The sequence below is a fragment of the Peromyscus eremicus genome, chromosome 20 (genome assembly GCF_949786415.1).
Source record: "Peromyscus eremicus chromosome 20, PerEre_H2_v1, whole genome shotgun sequence".
In the NCBI taxonomy this organism is placed as follows: Eukaryota; Metazoa; Chordata; class Mammalia; order Rodentia; family Cricetidae; genus Peromyscus; species Peromyscus eremicus.
In genome coordinates this window covers 60424529-60447320 of record NC_081436.1, presented here as the reverse complement: position 1 = coordinate 60447320, position 22792 = coordinate 60424529, and the positions used below count along the sequence as shown (strand labels likewise).

Below are 22792 nucleotides of genomic sequence, written 5' to 3'. Positions count from 1 at the left end.
CAGGTTGACAAAGTCAATCTGCACCAGGTTTTCATTCTTATCTCTTCGTGGGGTTCACTTCCCTGTCTGACACCTGCAGGGACCCCCACAGGAAGTCCAGAGGTACAAATAAGATGCATGAGCAGGTGGCTAACACAGCTTCAAGACAAACTCCTGCGGTATTGTTTCTTCTACAGTTCATGCTATGGTCTCCTGGAATGCTCCTGCAACAGGTGATTGGAGAAGAAAAAAAATGAACCTGGTTTATAGGTAAATCTGCACATTGGCCCACAGAGATATGCTGATAAAAATCCAAGGCTGTAGTACTGTAGTCCTGACAGATGAGTGAAGGGAAAGGTCTCTTACTGGGTGCAACTTGAAGCAATGGACTATTCACTATCTGGAGTGAGGATGGTCAGAATTCAGATCTGTATCACTTTAAGATAGTTAACGGCTGGAGGGAATTTGAGGGATATGTTGGAGGGATATGTGGATGGATCTCATTGACTATGAAGATGTCTGTGTCTCCTGCCAATGCCTACCAATGTGCACTCTCTTATGAACAAGGGCAAATACTGTAGATGGGCCAGCTTTCCTCAGCCACTACCGTGATTTTGGAGAAATGACATTATCACACAGAGGTCTTCATAAACGTTTTAACATGGTAAGTATGGGCCCACCATGACAGTTGGTTGGAAAGTGACAGAATTTCATGTCAACATCGGGTTCTGTATTACCTAGAAAGTTTTAGCTACAGTAATTGAAGAGCCAAATTGACTCTTATTTTTAAATAAATTTATTGTTCACCTAGATGAGAACTCCACAGGTACATGTTGCTTAGTGTGAGAGTTGATCCAGAATCCAATACAATCGTGACTGAGGACACAGTTTGTTTTTTAAAATTTGTTACATCCTTGATGCTGACTCCATTTTAAACACTTACTTTGTCCGATCAGCATCCTAAACTGGATTTCATGAGGACTAAGTTACATGCACTGTCATGAATGGAGCAGGAAGGGCAGAATCTATGCCAGGATACTGAGAAAAACATTTGTCTCAGCCACTCTAACTGGACTGCTTTACCTGTCATTTATAAGCCATTCATGACTATAAATGGAGATGTACATCCAGACAGGCTCGGCCAATCAGGGCTCAGCTCCAGCTCAGGGAAGGCTGGTACACCTCAGTCACAAAGCTGAGTGGAGGGAGAGGGGAGGTTCCCATAGGAAATTTTGGCTACTTCAGGAAGGAAGGAAAGTGGAAGCTAATAATCGGTATATATTCATTACAGGTGCTTTCAGGGTCTGCTTTCTGTTTAATCCTTCAGAAAGGTAAGACTTTCAAGTAACCCAAAACCTTGCATAGTTTCTACATGTTACCTAACACATTTCAGAAAACAGCACAAAGGTTAAGCAAATAATTTTACTTCCATGCCATTTTGCAAGTGCTTGACTTTGCTGCCAAAGTGAATAAATATTTTTATCTTGGGGATTTTATTTTCTATTGAAAATAGAAATATTCTTTGCCCATATCCCAAGGAAAACTGATAACTCCTGAAGTCAAACATATACTCTTTTGATGGCTAATTAACATTAACAGAAGCCAGATCTTGCCCAGTCCTGTAGCCTGGTAGAAATTTAGACTGGGAGATCTGGATTTTATGGACAAACAAGTAGGAGATAGCAAGAAAGCCACCCTAACTGGATGCCTTGAGTAGCTAGTCAAGAGCTAGTGACGACTTTAACCTGCTGCATGGAGTCAGAGATGATGATTGACAGCTTAAGGAACTGGAGCAAGATTTCCGAAAGACCATGGGTCGGGCTTAAAGGAGTTTATTTTGAAGAGAACTCTGGCAGGTGACAGCGGCGGTGGTCTGTTCTGGGTGGTGAATTATCAGTATGATAAGTGGAAGAGCATGCTAAAAGCTTGAAAGCAGAACTTGAGAACTCTTGGAGCCTTAATAAACACGCTGGCTTCTTAAAACGCCTTTTTTGATATGGTGGAAACAAATCCCTCAAGGTACAAAACTTAAATGTCAGGCCACAAAAGTATATTCTCAAGTAGAACAGCCTTTCTCAGTGCATGGCTAGGCATATCAATGGGTTATCATTGTTCCCTGGCACACATACCTCTACTATTTGCTGGTGTGTTGGCCGTGCCTTTACCTTCAAAAGCACCCCCTCACCCCTTTGCCAACCTCCCCAACTTCCACCTTCTCCTAGTCCATTATGTTTCAAGCTACAGTTCTTCACCTTTATCTGCTGAACTCCAAGGAAGAGGGACAGTGACACTCTTCTTTTTGAGTTGTTCCTTTCTGATGTGTTTTCCTATTTTCTAAGACACATTTCTCTGGTCCACTTACTTTGTCCCCTTTCACCCAGCATGGCATTTTAAGAAGCCAGCATGTTTATTAAGTAAGGCTCCAAGAGTTCTCAAGTTCTGCTTTCAAGCTTTTAGCATGCTCTTCCACTTATCATACTGATAATTCACCACCCAGAACAGACCACCTCCGCTGTCACCTGCCAGAGTTCTCTTCAAAATAAACTCCTTTAAGCCCGACCCATGGTCCTTTGGAAATCTTGCTCCAGTTCCTTAAGCTGTCAATCATCTCTGACTCCATGCAGCAGGTTAAGGTCACTAGCTCTTGACTAGCTACTCAAGGCATCCTGACTGGTGGCTTTCTTGCTATCTCCTGCTTGTTTGTCCATTAAATCCAGATCTCCCAGTCTAAATTTCTTACCAGGCTACAAGACTGGGCAAGATCTGGCTTCTGCTAATGTTAATTAGCCCAGCTACTGCATTATGCTCTTTATTTGGATTCATTTAATTCTGTTGAAGTACAGCTATGTACTTTAAACTTGTTCATTTGCAACACACACTGCTGGTGACACATCCAGATCCCCTTTTCGGGGCTATGGGTACTAGCTAACAGCTCACATCTGATGCTTTTCTGTCAGCTTAGGAGCTGCACATGAAACTACTGATACTTTAATTATCGTCTACTGTCCCACAGCCCCACAGTCAGCATCCCACCGGCCACTCAGGCCAAGGCCTGGTGGGGGTTCTGGTCTCTTGGCCCTGGTTCTGCTGCAACTGAGATATGTAGCTTTAAATTAAATCTCTATCGTTGCATTTATCAGTAAGACTCGGGAGTCAAAGGCTGCAGTGAAAACCTGCTAGCCCAGAGAAGTTGAGTAGCAACTAGCTGACCTTGCTTTTGGGCCAGAGACACTTCAAGGGGATGTGTCTCTTCCCTCATCCCAGAACCAAAAAGCAAGTTCAAACTCTAGTCCCTGCCCCTTTCTTCCTGTGTGTCTTCTCTATCCAAATTCTGGCTTCTCTATGGCTAATTCTGGTCATCTAGTCACTGGCTCCTCCCCCTGGTCGAAGGTTTAATTTTATTGGCAGTCTGGGGAGTGTCAGAGTGCAATCAAAATATCCCACAACATACATGTCCACTCTTTGATTATCCTTGTTAGTAATACATTGACACCTTCCCCCACACAACTTGCTTCTCGTAAGTCAATGACCACTTGCTTTGAGAACCAAATGGGCTGAGCATGGTGGCACATACCTTTAATCCTAGCACCTGGAGGCAGGGTTAGGGGATCTTTGCAAGTTTGAGACAACCTGTGGCCCAATCCATTCCTCATGTTCTGTAGTGTCAGGCTAAAGTTGAGCTATCTATTCCTCTCTATGTAGACCAGGCTAGCCTCAAACTCAGATCTCTGAGTGCTGGGAATGAAAGTGTGTGCCACTGGGCCCAGTCTTAGATTACAGATTTTTTAGAGCACACCCTCCTTCACTTCAACAAGTAGTTTCTCCTTGGGAATCACTAGTACTGATCTAACACCATTTTACAGATAAAGGTGCTTCCGACAGGAGCGAAACTGTTTGTCTTAGGTCAAACAGAAAACCAAAGCCAAACTAAGAAGCCAGTCAGGTTCTCCAACCTGTGACCTTGCCACACTGCAATGGCCCCATCTTCAATTTGCTCTCCTCTTAGTCAACTTACTTCCTGCTTTGAGGCCTCCTATTTCTCACTGTCCTACATCTCACATCACCCTCACTGCTGCTTTTGCCTCATAGCATTCAATAACCAACAACTGTATTCTGTGTAAATGTTTTTAATGGTGTGAATCCAACTGGTTTGCTTACTATGTCATCAGTACTCCTGACAGAGGTACCTCCATAATGTTGCTGAATGACTAACAGAGCTCTTGCAGAGCACTGTATGACCCTTCATGTTCCCAGTCATTTATTATGCAAGCTTATAAGCTCTCAGAGGACAAGAATTGTCTTATTAATTTAGGGTACTTAGGAGGATTCGAATGACTATGATACCTCTAAAACTTTAACATCAACTGTAGCTTGCCTCTCCATACAGACACAGGCATCAGGGTGAATCTTATGCAAATTATAGTATAACTCAGATGAAATGCATGATTTATAAAACATTCTAGCTGGGTGGTGGTGCCACAGCCTTTATCCCAGCACTTGGGAGACAGAGGCAGGTGGATCTCTGCAAGTTTGAGGCAAGCCTGGTTTACAGAGCAAGTTCTAGGACATTCAGGGCTACACAGAGAAACCCTGTCTTGAAAAACAAAAACAAAAAAAACCAAAATTCTAGTTTCCTTAGCTGGGAGATATGAATTTTAAATTATGTTTTCCATTGTTTAAATATTCCCATAGGTTAAAGTTTTTTATAAACTACTAAACTCAGTGTATTTTATTCTTTAAACAAGAATTTGAGCTTAAAGTGTATGGTTATGACTATGTATAAAATAGTAATTTTGAAATTTCTAAGAATTCTTGGGAATACTGACTTATTGTCCCTGAATCTTAAAGAGTTACACACCAAGAATTTAGAAAACTTGCTGGAAACTTGCTTTTTGTTACAGTGTGTCACAATTTAAAAATGCACCATTGTCACTGAAAAAACACACTAAAAAAGGGTAAAAATATTACAGTAAACACAATTATTTGTAAATATAAATTATCTTTTCATTTTTATTTTAAAAACAATGCCATTTCCAAATATAGAAAATAGGCTTATTTTCAAAGACCCCTTTAAATATAGCTTTGATCATAATGTTTTATTTACAAAAAAAATAGATGTTAGTACAACAGCATTGCAGCTGCTTATGAGAAGAAACTAGTGTTACTTCAGCAGCCTTTTGGGGGTAGGCCTTTAAACCTGGAGACTTTAAACCTAATTTGTATTTCAACCTGAATCTGAGCAACCAATGTAGAGGGATCCACAAATCTAAAAATTAAGACAAAAAAGAATGTTTATTTCTTTAGTTTTTTAACAAGCTCACAGCAAACACGCCCTCTCTGAAATGGAACCCGGCATTCCTGATGAGTGATTTATAACCACACATGCTACATGAAGGCTTCATTGGATCCCGGAAGCTCAGACTTTATATACTCCAAGCACATACTGTTTATGGCCAAAAAACACGGTTGGGATCCAGAATCACACTTTAAATAATTAAGAAATGGAACGGCGAAAGATAGCAGATGTTTCTCAGAGTAAATACATGAATTCTCCAGTTTCTGTAGTTAGCGTGTTCCAATTGGATTCAAATGAAAGCACATTTATAATGGACTTTATTTCTAACAAAACATCTCCATTCAGAATGGGTTGGATCTGTATAACACCTTATTCCTAAGTCCCCTGTGTCTAATTTACCCTGAAATGCAGCCATTCTTGTAAGAAGTCAGCTCCTTGCTATTGCACATGGGTCAGTTTTAAAGCCAATCCAGGCAAGAGAGTTCAGAAAAAAAATTCATCTAATTATTTACAAATATTGCAAATTAGCTCCTAGTTCAACAACGAAATGGAAGGCCGTGTCCATTCTCATACTGGCTATCAGCGTCAACGTTATGCTGATGGTGTCCACTGCAGGCAGAGGCAGCCAAGCTCCACACATAAGAGAAGCCCAGGGCAGAAAACATCAAGATTTTCAGTCCTCTGACTTCTGATATAGTCACGCTGAGCATGAGGTGTGATGCTGTTGTATTCTTCTGAGTTTTGTGTTTTAAACACAAAGGAGTTGGTTGCTGCCTCAAGCAGATACACTGGAATCTTCTTTTACCTTACTTTCTTTTCTCTGAAGTCACACAAAAAGTGTGAGACGTTCTCATAAACCACAAAGGTGATACAGCAGGCCGGAGTCACTCTGATCAAATTGGGAACAATGCCTTTGTAAAATCCACTGATGCCTTCTTTCCTAAAGGAGGAGCAGACACCTTAATTTCCTAAGTGCCAGTGTGAACACACCAACATTTCATTAACACAGATAAGCAGTCAAGCCTCATCCAAACCATGGATGAAAGAAGAGGTAAGGACACCTCAGAGGAGAATGGACAGTGTCGTCTGTTTAGTGAGGCACCCAAATGTTTTACAAGGACGGTGGTGCTGGAGATTGAGCAGATCGAAGGCAGGCACTTGGCCTTCTCTCATGGCAGCCAGGTGTGGGGGTTCAGGCCTATAACTCCAGCACCCTGGAGGAGGCTGAGGCAGGAGGGACTGTGACGAGTCTGAAGTCTCTGAAGTTGGCTTGGACTAGGCACTAGGTACCACAATAGCGAGCCAGTGAGAGCGGCATCCAGAGACTCTCTCAGACAAACCAGCAAGCAGCAGTATGTCCACAATCTCATAACTGGTATCAGTGACACAAAAAACTAAATATAGCTCACATGAAAAGTTTATTTCCTTAATGCCTAAAATCATTTATTCTCATGCATAGTCTCTTCTACATATGGAGACAAGCACTTGCAAAAGTTACAGGGCCAGTAGCAGGTACAGGGCCTCAAACATATTTAACTAGCTTTCTGACTTCTTATATCCAATGTCAATTAAATATTTCACGACTTAAATTCTGTGCTGGTAAGTTTTCAAAGCACTGATATCTGCTTCATTGTTTTTATGACAACTTTGTAGGCCTGAACAGTCTGATTTTACCAATCAAGAAATCAGGCTTCAGAGACGTATTGTGACATATACAGGAAACAGGAAAGTAAGGACGGCCAACCGTGCCTTTTCCACAGCAAACTGGTCAATCCTAAAAACCTATCATGGAGTAGACAGTCTAGGCATGCTCTCACCTCCACGTCTTTATGATCACATCCATCACACCGCCGTAAGACACATGCTGGTCCTGAAGACGGGCTCGCACAACTTGATACGGGTATGTTGCTGCTACAGCAAATATTTTGGATAGTGCTGCAACAGAAATATATTCTGCTGTGGTCTAAAATGAGAACATAAATAGCATTTCTTTAAAAGCAAAAATTATATACAAAAACCATTTAAATAAATAAAAATACTGTTCCTTCTTTAACACAAGGTTTATTTAATATGGGGTTCTATTTAACATTTGTGCCATTAGCTTATAAAATATTTAGCTGTTAGTTAAATTAGTGACAGAGTATTTATTATGATAGCAATATCATCAAAGTAAACATATTAAAAATCTTCCACCCACTTAGTGCCCACGTTACTGTAAAGGGACCCTCTCACCAGCTGGGCTTCTGGCAATCTATTGATGTGTTTGTTGTACTTCAACTTGAGCAGTTCATACGCCATAAACTGAAGGGCGCCATGTGATGTTCCAAACAGCCCTGGGATAAATCCCTAAAGGGAACGGTAAAGAAAAGCAAAATTAAACAGCTTGAATGAAAGACAGACTTAAAATATTTTCATATTATTTTATGTAAATTCACCTACATTTTACATAAATCCCATTTTAATACATGGTACTAAGAACAGTACTGCAGGCCGGGTGTCATGGCGCACGCCTTTAATCCCAGCACTCAGGAGGCAGAGCTAGGCGGATCTTGTGAGTTCCAGGCCAGCCTGGAGCGAGATCTAGGACAGGCTCCAAAGCTACACAGAGAAACCTTGTCTCAAAACGCCAAAAAGAAAGAACAGTATTGCAGGGGCTGGAGAGATGGCTCAGTGGTTAAGAGCACTGTCTGCTCTTTCCAGGGGTCCTGGGTTCAATTCCCAGCACCCACATGGCAGCTCACAACTGTCTCTAACTCCCGTTCCAGGGGATCCAGCACCCTCACACAGACATACATGCAGGCAAAACACCAATGCACATAGGATAAATAAATCATAAAAAAAAAAAGAACAGTAGAACAGTACTGCCTTCTTTTTTCATGGGTTGTTTTTCTTTAAATACTATATACACAAACATGAAAAAGACCCACACTATCAAGAATTGGGGTTTGAATAGGAGGTTAAATTTAGTAAAAAAAATAAAAACAGAAACAAGTTAATGATATCTCAAAGGATTGTGCAAAGGTATTCTCAGAGAAAAGGGTAAGAAGTGAGGAAAGAAAATACAGAACTGAATGATACAATTCCAAACAAAACTGCCTATAGATAGATCAGTAAGTAATCCATAACCTCAAGTTTATAATGCTAGTGATTTTAAAGCTATTACATAATTCTTAAAAAATAAAGTAAAATTTCCTACTTTTCCAACCTTCAGCCTAAATAAAAGACAGAAAAGGACCGTGATGGTTAATCTTCGCTGTCACTGTGACCGGGGAGATACGGTGTGGTTGTGCATGTGAGGGTGGTACACACACACACCCAGCGCACAGACACACATTCTGTGAGCTGGAGAGCTGGAGTCGGGTCACGGTGTGGGTGTGCATGTGAGGGTGGTACACACACACACCCAGCGCACAGACACACATTCTGTGAGCTGGAGAGCTGGAGTCGGGTCAGATGGAAAAGGAGAAAGCCAGTGGAGGTCCTGCGTATCGGTCCTTTGTTTCCTGAGCGTGGGGCTGCTCTGCCCGTCACCACCATAGACTGTGACCGACACCTCTGACCCTGCAAGCCATGTAAGTTCTCCTTCTCTCACACACTGTGCCCAGAGTGATACAAAGTAACTAATATAAAGAGAAATTAAGGCAAGAGAAAAAAGGACAAAACTGGAAACAGATTTTGCTGCCATTAGGAAGAAATTTCAAATATACTACATTCACTGGGCAGTGAGAGACAAGAGGATCTCTGTGAATTTGGAGCCAACCTGGTCTACAGAGTGAGTTCTAGGACAGCCATGAGTAAACAGAGACACGCTGTCTCAAAAACCAAACACACACACACACACACACACACACACACACACACACACACACACACAATTCCCGGCGCTGAAGAAACAACCAACCAACAGGTAAGGGCTGACTTTTCCTTTTGGTGGTTATTTTTAAAGTCATGTTATACTCACAGTCAGTAAAAATAAGACCCTGTTGAGACCCCCGACCTCTTCTCCACACACTGTCAGACAACCTCCAAGGGCGACAGTAAGCAAAGGGTGATCTAACTGCATGACTCACTAAAGACACCTGACAAATCAAAGTCATGGAGACAGAGGACACACAGCTTAAAGAACAATTTCAAAATTATAAACAAAATTTCCACTTCATTCAATTATTTCATGCATAAGTTTGGTTTCTTTTTAGGACCAAACACAGGCCATTCAGAAGTGAACAAAAGAGCCGCCAACCGGGCAGCAAGGACAAGCAGCAGCCAGTATGGTGGCATGTGCCGTGACCTCACAGAGCAGTAGTCTCAGATAGGAGGGTGAGTCGAAGGCACACTGGGCTACACGGCAAGACTTTGTCCCCAAAACAGAAGCAAAAGCGAAACCCAGTATTAATTGTTGTTTCCAGTTATTCAAAGTACATTCATGATAATTTGTTACCTTGTACAATCCACGAATGCCTTCATATTTATATATTTTCACAAGTGCATCAAACATTCCTTTGTACTGTCTCTGCGAGGGGTTAACAACACCACTGTACTGTAACATAAGGCGAGTTTTCGTCACCCATAATGGGTTTGTAATGCAGAGAGTCATGGCTCCTAAAATCATATTTAAAGATTAATTAGCATACAGGTACTCATTCACTTAATCCAAATTAAGAATAGTTCATTAGAAAAGAACATTTTTTCAACAGTGTGCACATAGCATAAAGAAGGCCCACTTGATCAAGAGTTGGGGTAAAGCCAGGTGTGGTGACGCACACCTTTAATCCCAGAATTCAGGAGGCAGAGGCAGGCAGATCTGTATGAATCAGAAAGCCAGCCTGGTCTACATAGTGAGTTCTTGGACAGCCAGGCTACACAGTGAATTCTGATTTTAAAAACAAAAATAAGCCGGGTGGTGGTGAAGCAGCTGCCTCTGAGACAGTGAGATGATCTGAGGCAGTGAGATGATCTGGGACAGTGAGATGATCTGAGAAAGTGAGATGATCTGAGACAGTGAGATGATCTGAGACAGTGAGATGATCTGGGACAGTGAGATGATCTGAGACAGTGAGATGATCTGAGACAGTGAGATCATCTGGGACAGTGAGATGCTCTGGGACAGTGAGATGCTCTGGGACAGTGAGATGATCTGAGACAGTGAGATGATCTGAGACAGTGAGATCATCTGGGACAGTGAGATGCTCCGGGACAGTGAGATGATCTGGGACAGTGAGATGACCTGAGACAGTGAGATGATCTGAGATCTGGGACAGTGAGATCATCTGGGACAGTGAGATGATCTGGGACAGTGAGATCATCTGGGACAGTGAGATCATCTGGGACAGTGAGATGATCTGAGACAGTGAGATCATCTGGGACAGTGAGATCATCTGGGACAGTGAGATGATCTGAGACAGTGAGATCATCTGGGACAGTGAGATGACCTGAGACAGTGAGATGACCTGAGACAGTGAGATGACCTGAGACAGTGAGATGATCTGAGATCTGGGACAGTGAGATCATCTGAGACAGTGAGATCATCTGGGACAGTGAGATGATCTGAGACAGTGAGATGATCTGGGACAGTGAGATATGGCCTCTGAGACGCCGCCCAACAGTCAAAGGGAAAACTTAACTTTGGTCAAAAAGTTCCTCCTGTGGTTAGTTAGTGAGAGGTAGACTAAACCGTTTCCTTGTAAGGATAGAGCCAAGCTATCTAGACTCCTAACCAATGTAGCCCCGGGTAGAGGCTAGGCCCTAGGAGACGCACATAAAACAGAGGGGCTGGGGTTTGGAAGAACCAGGAATGTGGCTCCTCAAGCCACATGTGCACATGTATGTCCCCCCAAGTTCCACCACAACACCCTCAAATCCTTTCAAAGGTAGTCACCATAGCCTTCCCACATCACAGAGAATAAGGCACATTTTTATCATCTTTACAGAAGTGATCACTTTGCTGAAAGTTTCATCTGCTGGCAGGTGGGAGGCGGGAAGGTCATTTCAAGGCCAGACTGGGCGTGTGTTATGTGAGTCTATCTAAAACAAACAAACAAACAAACACCAGCCAAACATCTCCTGCCCCACCAAAAAAATACATCTGGTTAATTTTCTTATTTGTTGAGTGTCCTGCAATAGTAAATAAATATCAAATTCTATCATAACTTAGGTAAGTATTCAAAAATAGACGGTTCTTGCTTTAAAGAATACCCAGTAAACATGGAGAAACCAAGGGATCAAAACAGGCTTTATGAGCACTCATGGGTCACTGTTTTTCTTGATGGCATACACACAGGAGCAGGAGAATAAAGGTCCCGAGTTACATAAGTTGAAACACTTTATCCAAATCATCTCTTAAGAGTAATTTTTCCAAAAATTGTTTTATGTATATGAACGTCATTTCTGCATGTATGTATTTGCATCGTGTGTGTGTGTATGTGTGTGTGTGTGTGTGTGTGTGTGTGTGTTGCCCTCAGGGGTCAGAAGATGGTGTTGGATCCCCTGGAACTGGAGTTAGAGATGGCCCAGCCACCACGCGGGTACTGGGAATCTACTCTCGGTCCTCTGAAGAGCAGCCAATACTCTTACATGCCAAGCCACATCTCTAGCCCCTCCCAAACCATCTTAGTCTAGACTCCTACCTTCACAAGATTAGATGAACACATTTAAACCTCTAATGTTTAATGAGGGTGAGGAGGTTTTAAAAAAAAAAGAAAGAAAAATCAAGCCTGGAGGCAAAAGGTCACAAGCCCAACCTGGGCTACAGAGGGACATTCAAGCTCCTGCCCCTGCCCAAGGAATTAAGTTTGGAAGGTGATGTCATCATTGCCTTACCAGCTTCAGCAGCTGAGACGAGGTATTCTACTGCCTCTAACTGTTCAGTTCTTCCCTCTGTCTTATATGATTTGATGGCGTTGTAACTAAAAACATTAAACACAGTTTAATTTGAACACGAGTCATAAAGCAAACGTCCATTTTAAAGCATAATCTCTAAAGAAAAAGTCAACACATAATGAAACCACAAATTGAGACCTCATTTAAGAACAGATATGCCGGAAATGGCTCACAGTGGATTACACTACCCTCCCATAAACAAATACACCTAGGAATACACACACACACACACACACACACATATACATATATATATATATATATATATATATATATATATATATATATATATATATATATATATATATATATATATATATATGTGAAATAGTCTAGTTACACCATCCGCCATTAACAGCAGCACAAGACAAGAGGGAGAAGGAAAAGATTCTATGGTGATATGGACCTTGGCACCGGGCGAACACATGCTCAGCAACAGTAATCAGCGTTCTGATGGGCAGAGAGGTGAACACGCACTGGATCTTTTAACAGACTGACGAGGACACTGGCGTACTAACAGCCGTACAAAGTAAGTGTCAACAACAGTGTCCTGAGGTGTTCGGAGACCGACTGAGAGATCCCAGAAGTCGCTGTGCAGAAGTGTCACGGACTGGGTGTTGACTGGGTGTTGAGGCAGCAGGGTTTCAACAGGGAAAGTGTTATAACCAGAGGAAGCACTCTAGGAGAAAGAGGCCACAGAGGGCAGGCTGAGATTTAGGTCTTGTGTGGCAGCAAACAGCCACTAAATGTTTCTGAGCAGGAAAGACAAACCAAGCCCGCTTTGTTTGTTTGTTTTTGTTATTTATATGGTAAATAAAAATTTCTATTATGTGTGCCCACAGAAACTGGAGCTGGAACTACAGGTTGTTGTGAGCTGTTTAATGTAGGAGTGGGACTCAAACTCCGACTCTCTGAAGATCAGCAAGCTGAGCCATCTCTCCAGTCCCTATCCTGTTCTCTGAGGCAGGTCTTCTGTGAGCCAGGCTGGCCTTAAACTCACTATGAGTAAAGGATGACCTTGAACTCCTGATCTTCCTGCCCCTATCTACCTGGGATTAGAGATGTGTTACCAGGCCCCAATTTCTTTAACCCAATGTCCACTTTCCTCTGCAAAGATTTGGGCTGGGAGCAACCTATTCTAAGAAATCCTTGTCATATAATACTTTATTCACATAGCCTGTTCTTAGATACTCTTGGGGACACAGACACACACACACACACACACACACACACACACACACACACACACAGCATTATAAATTTGAGTTGTATAGAGTAAATGCTTCCTTTTACAAGAGCTGTCTTAAGGCTGGGCAGCGGTGGCACACACCTTTAATCCCAGCACTTGGGAGGCAGAGGCAGGTGGATCTCTGTGAGTTCAAGGGTAGCCTGGTCTACAGAGTGAGATCCAGGACAGGCACCAAAACTACACAGAGAAACCCTGTCTCGAAAAAAAAAGAAAGAAAGAGCGAGCGAGCGAGCTGCCTTGGTCTCTTCAGAGCACTAGAACAGTGACTAAGACACACAGTGGACTGTCCAGGCCAGAAGCTCACAGCCGCAGCACTCTCCTCCACCACAGTGTCATGCTTTGTGATCATGCCCTTTTATACTCAATGTACTCCTGCTCAGGAGCTTGCTGCGGTTTCTTTACGAGGAACGCACCAGGTGTTATTCCAAAGAGTGACAGTGTCTGACAGGTAAATGAACTGTGAGATGATGATGGGGTAAGTCAAGTAAGAGGCCTGTGGAGTGTATCCCCACTCTTGTGGGAATCGGCCATAGCTATCCCTTCCCAACAGGGATCTTCTGTACGTATGTTCTTATACGTACTCCCACGTCTATCCCTCCTGCTTTTAAACTTCATTATGCATCGACTGGGATTCTCGCTGAGGATAAATATATAACCATGTATCATACATAACCATATATGATACTTCAGTACTTATGACATTTTCTACTTGGGGAGTATTCAGGAACTAATCTCTTATACACAAAGAAAATAGTTTCCTTAAAGGACTGAATTCAAGGATTGAAATTTGTGGGATTCATCTTAAAAAACAGGTTCAGGTTACTACTGTAACACTTACAAAACCACTAATAAATAACCAGTTAATTCATCTCTTTCTAGTCTATTTTGGCTGTTAAAAGTGCACCAGAGTACTAATATGGTCACAGCACCTCAGAATTCCTGAAGAGGTTGTAAAGGGTCACTGTAAATTAGAATTAGCAGTTTTTCCAATGGCTTTAACTAAAACAAAAAGCTCTTTAATGCTGTTGCCCACAGCGATCAGCTGAACCTTTAACTTTCCTGAATACATTTCAAAGCAATGGTTTCCTTTTTTGGGAAGGGTGGGGGTAGGGAGGGGGTTTGCTGAGACAGGGTTTCTCTGTGTAGCCCTGTTGTCCTGGAACTCACTCTCTAGACCAGGTTGACCTCGAACTCAGAGGCCTGCCTCTGCCTCCTGAGTGCTGGAACTAAAGGTGTGTGCCACCACCACTGGCCCAAAGCAACAGTTTCTGAGGATGTTTGTCCATCTCTCCATGTTTCCTTCTTCCTGTTAGCAACTCTGTCCCAGGTTAAATGTCTCTGATAACAGTTGGCAGACAGGAAACTAACAAGCTACTTTGCTTTCTAATCCTTCCAATCAAAAAAAAAAAAAAGGATTAAATGAGTCATCAATCACAGGTGTGAAAAAAGGTAGTAAGCAGAAAACATTAAAGCAAAGATTCCTTTTAATGTCAAAGCCCCCCAGATCTACTCACAAGAAAAAGTAGAGTCCCCAGGATAAACCTGCACCCCACACATTTGGGGCTACTCCTTGGTAAAGTCCTCGTAGTCCATCAACTTTCCAAATGGTAGTCAAGCAATGTAAAATTCCTTTATACTTTGGCCTTATTTCCAGTCCATCGCTCACTGCATCGAAGAACACACAGGTGAGAAGAATGCTGCTCACGAATCACACACAGACACAACACACAATCAGGTCCGTAAAGGAAGTAAGGTAAAAGAAAAATCTCCGGGCGAGGAAACTCTTTTTAGGATATTAGTATCTTTAAATTAGTACACCTATCAAAGTACTCAGCCAAGAGCATATGAAAACCTCTAGCATTTCAGGAAGTGCCCCTCAAACAGCCCCAAACACCTGTATGTTTGTTACAGATACTCATGATTATGAACTCAAATGTTTAAAGTCACTACTCAGGAGCTAGAGAGATTGCTCAGTGGTTTGGAGCACTTGTTGCTCTTGCAGAGGACCTGAGTGTGATCCTTAGCACCCACATGATGGCTCACAACCACCTGTAACTCCAGTTCCAGGGGATCTGACACTCTCTTGTGAACTCTGTGGGCACCAGGCCAAATGGTACATACACATAAAATAAAAATATTACAAAAAAAAAATAAAATAAACTAGTCAGCTGCTTCATTCTACCAAGAATGCCAGCAAGATCTGAGGGTGAGCAGGGAAGGGGTCTGGAGCAAGGACAAGCTACTCCTGGACATTCTCTCTTTACCACCACCTACACAGTCAGAATATAAAGTACTGGGGTACTTCACTTGAACATTATACATTATTTTCTAAAACTGAACCAGGTTCCTCCATCCTTTCCCAAACGGTTCTTATTCCAGGTCCCACACAGCTCAACAAATGACACTACTATTTACAGATGCGCTTTTGGGGACCAGTCACCACCCTCTTCTTTCCTTTTTTTTTTTTTTTTTTTTTTTTTTTTTTTGGTTTTTCAAGACAGGGTTTCTCTGTGTAGCTTTGCGCCTTTCCTGGAACTCACTTGGTAGCCCAGGCTGGCCTCGAACTCACAGAGATCCGCCTGGCTCTGCCTCCCGAGTGCTGGGATTAAAGGCGTGCGCCACCACCGCCCGGCCTCTTCTTTCCTTTTAATTGAAACCATCTTAAAAAGAAAGAGAGGCCCTTTTTATCTTTCTTTTCTACCACATAAAGCTCTCTTGGACCTGTCTACATCTCAGAAAATGCTGCCATCTGTTTTTAAGCAGCAGTAGTATTTTGAAGTACAGAGTGCCACTATGCCTGGGTAAATTTGGCATTTATTTTTATTCTGCTTCTATAGGAAATGAAAAATACATTTGAAACAGGATAATTTGGGGGAATGAGGGATGCTTAACAGGACTGTGGGCAGGTTGTAGGAAAACAATATGGAACAATGCAGTATCAACAATCGCTTTATTGTTAAGAAGTCACTTAATCCTGGAAGCAGAATATTAAGTATTCTCAATAGTAGGGAACATTCCATATCACGCATATGATACCAAATTACAAAACCACATTCTACATTATACAATTCTACGATACAAGTAACAATTTTATTTTATATAGCTTCACCTGTTCCTTTCTTCTCCACTCTAGAACTTAGACATTTCTCCTGGCAGACTTCCCCAAATAAGATGTTGAAAAAATGTGATTACTGTCCATCTCATAGCCATGTATCATACATATACATGTATCATACATCACATCTACACTCTCTGTTGTCCATCACATATCCATTCTATCATTTCTACACTCGCTCTCCTCTCTGATCAATGAACCATTTCTCATCTTTTAAATCAATGTTTTAGGTTTAGCATGTAAGGAAATGGGTTTCATTACAGCATTTTTACATGAACGCGTCATTATACTGTTTCTGTTTCATCCTTCCCTCCCACTACTCTCTTTCATATGCCCCGTTCCCTCTCTCTGCTTCTCTCTCTCTCTCTCTCTCTCTCTCTCTCTCTCTCTCTCTCTCTCTCTCTCGGTTTTTCAAGACAGGGTTTCTCTGTGTAGTCCTGGCTGTACTGGAACTCACTCTGTAGACCAGGCTGACCTCAAACTCACAGCAATCCGCCTGTCTCTGCCTCCAGAGTGCTGGGATTAAAGGTATGTAGTAACATCACCGACTGGTGTTCTGTTTATCTTTTTCCTAATACAAAGTTCTCCTAAGAATATTCTGTAAACCACACATATCCTGTGTGGTTTCTTATTACTTCTTTACCATCAGCCATTAGAAAGGGAAGTAATATGGGTCAAAGTGTATAAATGTAAATTTAGAAATACACAGTGAAAGTGCCTTCCAAAAAGTCCACACAAATTACAGTCTTTTACATGTAAGCATGCCCAACTCACTGCCCCCACCTGCGACTGTGCAGACTGGAGCCCGGCAAAGAAGAACCGTTACTGTTTACCAGTGCCATGCAAAGCTGGAGCAAGCAGTCAGTGACCCTCATCATTAACCTGTCGACGTCACACTACAAGTTGAGACTAAAGTGCACGGGGCTATGGGAACCTGATTCCCTTTATTAAGTACATGGTCTGAAGCCCTCTGAGTTTCAGCATGCTCCCTTCTGAAGTGGGTATACTACCATCTATTTCCTACATTTTACACAAGATGCAAACTTTCACATAGCACGCGACAAAAGCAAAACCAAGTTCCTCTGCTTTTCATAGGTACAACCAGTGCTTGCTGTACTGCTGGAGAGTTAATCTTAGCAATAACGGTGAATAACAGGAAACGATGACTAGGTGCTGGTCCTTAGAAGGACGGGAAAGGCTTACAGCTAGACACTTAACAGCAAATACAAGCATGCTGCCCCACACTCTGCAATCTGGGAGGAGAACTGGAGATTTGGTGGCACCAATGTTGGGCTGGTGGAGGAAGAAATGGTAGGGAATTAGTGTGGAAGCAAGGGTGGGTGGGGGAAGGGGCTGTGGAGAGAACTGTATTATCTCCAAAGCTCACGTAAAAGCCTAGTTCTCAATGTCACAGCACCTGCAGCCGGCCCTTCTGGGGAATGAAGATTGAAAGGCTACATGCAAGCCAAGGACAGGTTCGCACTAGGAACCAATCCCACTAGCACCTTGATCCTGGACTTCTGGTCCCCAGATCCCCAGGAGAAAACACTCCTGGTGTTGTTTAAGCCATTCCGTCTGTTAGTGGTGTTTTGCTGCAGTTCACCTAACTACAAAGTTTCTAAAGGAAAAACAAACAAACAAACAAACAAAAAAACAACACAACTCCCCCCCACCAACCCAAAAATCAAAAACCCACCTAAGTTTGGCTATGATTTCAAGGCATTATCTTCTCAAACTTGTGTCCAGTTATGTCTAAAAGAATCACATAGATGTTTTGAGAAAGGAAATTGCTTCCTCCTTTCCTTTCCTCATGTAAAAAACGAACAAAACAGACAGGCATGGTGGCGCACGCTTTTAATCCCAGCACTGGGAAGCAGAAGCAGGCTGATCTCTAGAGGCAGGCTGATCTCTGAGTTTGAGTTCCAGGACAGCCATAGCAGTTACACAGAGAAACCCTATCTTAAAAAACCAAACTGAAACAAAACAAAAGAAAAAAATATAATAGTTGCCCTACTATCAGGGTAAAAATTTCATTATATACACACAAAGAAAAGGAAATTGTGGTGTCCTCAAGTGGAATAAATTTGAAGACAGAGAGAAGAAGAGACTATTGAGATGAAGACCTGAATGAGGGTCTCCTTAATGTCAAATAGAAGTTGTTACACCAGCAGTGAGTTTTAGTCTAAATGAGCTGAGGAATTTCATACAAGCAGTGATCTCACATCACTGAAACAGCCGGTAGTAACACTGGAAGATGCCAAAGACAGTAACTGAAGAAAGAAGCTGGTATATGGAAGGAGCCGAGACAGAAGGCAGTCATTGAAATCAGTCTGAGGAACGACAGTAAGTATACTGGCTATACGTACTATGGAGTCTTACCACCTCGGGACAAACTGTTTGAGGTGCTGGCTCAGTCACAACTGAAGAGCTTGTTTCTCTAATTAATACATTCCCTTTACTTGTGTTTAAATAGATAATTCTACTTCTTTTGTGATACTAGGTGTTGAGCTTAACACTTACGGGTGCTTAGGCAAACACTCAACCCTGAGCTCATCCACAATATCACGTATCTAACCTCTTTCAACCAGCATGTCTCAGCCACGTTGTCATTATGAGTTTCATTGCAGAATACCACCACCTTGCCAGGCCTAATTCTGCATTCCTGTAATTTCCAGTTGACCTATGCCTGACCTCGGGACCAACTCACAACTGGAGTTCATTTTCCACATGAAACTCAAATAGTTCCTTCACCTTTCTTACATAACATTTCTATGCTCTTTAAACCGGGGACACTGGCACTCCAGTTGATTTGGGAGTCAATGAATTGTTTGGTTTCATAACACACACATTTAGGACTAACCTTCCTCCTCATTGCTAGACAATAATTTTATTAAGTGGGCTTAATTCCATGAAAGCACAAAATCTAGGAATTACTCAGTCCTGATGCATGTATTGGTTAGTTTTATGTCAATTTGACACAGCTAGTTATCTGGAAAGAGCAACCTCAACTGAGAAAATGCCTTCATCTAGAATGCCCGTAGGCCAGTCTGTAGGACACTTTCTTGATTAATGGTGGAGGTGGGCTCAGACCACGGTGTGGAGGGGGGCTGCCACCCTCCCCCACCCCCCGCAGGTAGTCTTGAGCTGTGTAAGAAAGCAGCCTTAGCAAGCCTTGAAAAGCCAGCCAGTAAGCAGCACTCCTCCCCAGCCTCTCATCAGCTCCTCCTCTGGGTCACTGCCTTGAATTTCTCTGCCCTGACTTCCCTGGATGATGGACTATAAAGCTTTAAGAAGAAATAAACCTTTCCTCCCTGAGGTGCTTTTGGTCATGGTGTTTTATCACAGCAACAGAAACCCTAACTAAGATAACTCAACTTCTCATCTTCCCAAATTCCTCTCTTTCCTATCACCATCCCAACTGCACTACTACACAGGCCTGCTTTGATGTGGGAAGGACTTCAATTAGGGGTTACTATCTACTCTTACTTCCTCATTCTGTCTCTAACCACCTTATTTGTCTTACAAGCATCCAACACTCTGCTCGATTTAAGATAATGAATCTTCTCAGGTACGGAGGTTTCCCTTTGCCTCAGGCTCGGTCAGCTTCGCAGCAATGTCTGAACACCGGCTTGACCAACCCTTTCCTTAATAAAAATGTCAACTCCTCCTTCTGTTCCTAGAGGAGGCTGTGTGAGAGGGACACCAGGACACAGACCCACACCTCCAGAAGTCTGAAATTCTTGATTCATGTTCAAGCCACGGTAAGCAGGGATGCGGAGTTAATGTGGAGCATGGTTAAGTGCACGACAGTTTTAAAGTGAAGTTGCTGAACTCAAACCTCAGGTTGGTGTTTGCAACCTTGTGACCTGGGCAACTTACTCAACAGCTCCCGCCATCATCTGCATAGAGGGGATAATAAAGTCCTAGGAAATGTTCAACGAAAGTTACTGCCAATAGTCATAACTGTTTATTATAACAATTATTGCCGGGCGGTGGTGGCGCACGCCTTTAATCCCAGCACTCAGGAGGCAGAGGCAGGTGGATCTTTGTGAGTTCGAGGCCAGCCTGGTCTACAGAGCGAGATCCAGGAAAAGGCGCAAAGCTACACAGAGAAACCTTGTCTCAAAAAACAACAACAACAACAAAAAAATATTTACAGATGCATGTCAAACTCCATGGAATTATACGGCTTTGTGGTATCTTTTCTAGGACACACTCCCCAAGTATCACCTATTTTTCACCACAGAATGTCTTGTCTTCTCTCTGGCTGCCAAAATATTAATCTTGTTGAAGACTTTAATAGTCACAGAACCTTTAAAGATACATACAAGCCACCTATGTTTCTTTTTAAAATATTTACCTTTATTATTTTAAATTGCCTATATGTGTCCCTGTGTGGGTATGTATATGTGAGTGCAGGTGTGAGCAGAGGCCAGAGGTGCTGGATTTCCCTGAAGCTGGAGTTATAGACAGTTGGAGTCACCTACTCAAAGTGGGTGCTGGGAACCCAACATGGGTCCTGCGGGAGTGCTAAGCCCCAACTTTCCTTATATATAGTCTATTTGTGCTGCTATTTTGTATTCGAATTTATTCTACTTTGCTCTTGATTTTATGTTGTGTAGAATTCTCTTATGTAAGTTAGGCCAATTAGATTTTTAAGTTCCCTGACAGCAAGAAACTGTTCATACTTCTGTAGCTCGGATACTATTGTTCAAACAGTAAGACATACATACATCAAGTAGATTGAATGAAATTAAAATACTCTACTAAAGCCATTTATAAAACTTTTATTTTTCAAGGAAGAATTTGGCTTTTTATATATATATATATATATATATTTTTTTTTTTTTTTTTTTTTTTTACATGCCACCCCCTGTTCCCATCCTCTCCTTCTTCCGCCCCCCCCATCCCCCATCCCACTCCCACCCACTCCTCATAGTGGGTAAGGCCTCCCTTGGGTATTCAACATAGGCTGGCATACCAAGTTGGGGTAGGCCCAGGTTCCTCCCCACTGCATCAAGGCTGAGTAAGGCATGGCACCGTAAGGAATGGGCTCTAAAAAAGCCAATTCACGTACTCGAGATGAGTCCTGGTCCGATTGCCAGGAGACCCACAAACAGATCAAGCCACATATCTGTCACCCTCATTCAAGGGGCCTAGTGCGGTCCCATGCCAGCTCCCCAGCTATCAGTCCAGAGTCCGTGGGCTCCCACTAGCTTGGGTCAGCAGTCTTTGTGGTTTTTCCCATCATGATCTTGTCCCCATGGCTTGTAATAATTAAAATAACAGAAAATGGGTTCTAAATAGTTACCAAAGAACACCTGTGAAATTCGACTTGGCGTTAATTCCTAAAATGCCGTGCTAATTTCCAAATACTTAATCCGCACTTGAATGCAGTTATTTAGAGTACAGCAGCTCCTCTTTCCTTCACTGGACAATGCATACTTCAAGAATATTTTTATCCCCAACTTAGTCCTTACTCTTTGCGGAGGACTATGCTCCCGCTCAAGGACTTGCACTTTAGTTTGACTTTACACCGCCCAACACGTGGCTGCCCTAAGACTTCAAACTACCCTCAACAGCGAATGACTCGCACGCACCAGGGTCAAATGGGACGCTCTCCTTTCTCTCCAACTTCGCTCACTTTCCCTATCCCTTAGGGTTACGGGACTCGGGGAAAGCCCAGGCCAGGTACAGTAACTGGGGTTCCCTTCCTAAATCTTAGCTCCAGGCACCGCAAGTACTCAGCATCATCTTCGGGGCCCTCCTCCTTGCAGCACGGAGGTCGGGGAGACCGAGTTTCCTTTGGGGGTTCAGCGCCTCGCGGGGGCTGACAGCCAGGGAAGCCGCCAGCGGCGTGGGCGGGCTCTTACCAGCGAAGCGGATCTTGACGAGGTCCAGCGGGTGCAGCGCCAGGTTGGACAAGACCCCGCCGCTCACGCCAGCCACCAGGTTCTCGTACCGGACGTGGCGGAACACCGTGCTCCACGCCGCCGACCCGGCCGCCGACTGGCTTTGACCTGTCATGGGCTCGGGGCTCGTCGGCACTACGGCGCCTAGCGCCGCCGACGTGGGGCGAGATGTGGTGGCTGCCACGGTGACGACAGTCGCGGCGGCCCGGGGCCAGGAACGCAGGACGCGAGTCCACTTCCGGGACCGGAGCCCGGGAGCCGGCAGCGGAGCGGAGCGGAGCGGGGAGAGCCGCGGGCGGAGCGGCGGGAGGGAGCACGAGCGGAGGCCAGCCCGCTCGGCCACGCCCACAGCTGCCGCGGGCCCG

General features: G+C 43.3%; 1 protein-coding gene across 1 annotated transcript; it reads right to left on the bottom strand.

The window, feature by feature from the left end:
* Positions 1 to 5252: 5252 nt before the first annotated feature.
* Slc25a32 (solute carrier family 25 member 32) lies at positions 5253 to 22767 on the bottom strand. The gene is made up of 7 exons (XM_059247329.1): positions 22389 to 22767; positions 14915 to 15065; positions 12092 to 12177; positions 9714 to 9874; positions 7508 to 7621; positions 7093 to 7238; positions 5253 to 6215 (listed from the first exon to the last, which is right to left on the bottom strand). The coding sequence occupies exons 1-7, from the start codon at positions 22540 to 22542 to the stop codon at positions 6077 to 6079; spliced, it is 951 nt and encodes a 316-aa protein (XP_059103312.1). The 5' UTR covers positions 22543 to 22767; the 3' UTR covers positions 5253 to 6076.
* Between the last annotated feature and the right edge of the window lie 25 nt (positions 22768 to 22792).

Excerpts from the sequence above, each read along its gene's own strand:
- Slc25a32 (XM_059247329.1), bottom strand. The coding sequence starts at position 22,542 with ATGACAGGTCAAAGCCAGTCGGCGGCCGGGTCGGCGGCGTGGAGCACG. Across the intron at positions 12,178-14,914 it reads TGGGGACTCTACTTTTTCTT|TTACAACGCCATCAAATCAT; the intron begins GTGAGTAGATCT and ends TAATGTTTTTAG. Across the intron at positions 6,216-7,092 it reads GTGATCATAAAGACGTGGAG|GAAAGAAGGCATCAGTGGAT; the intron begins GTGAGAGCATGC and ends CTCCTCCTTTAG.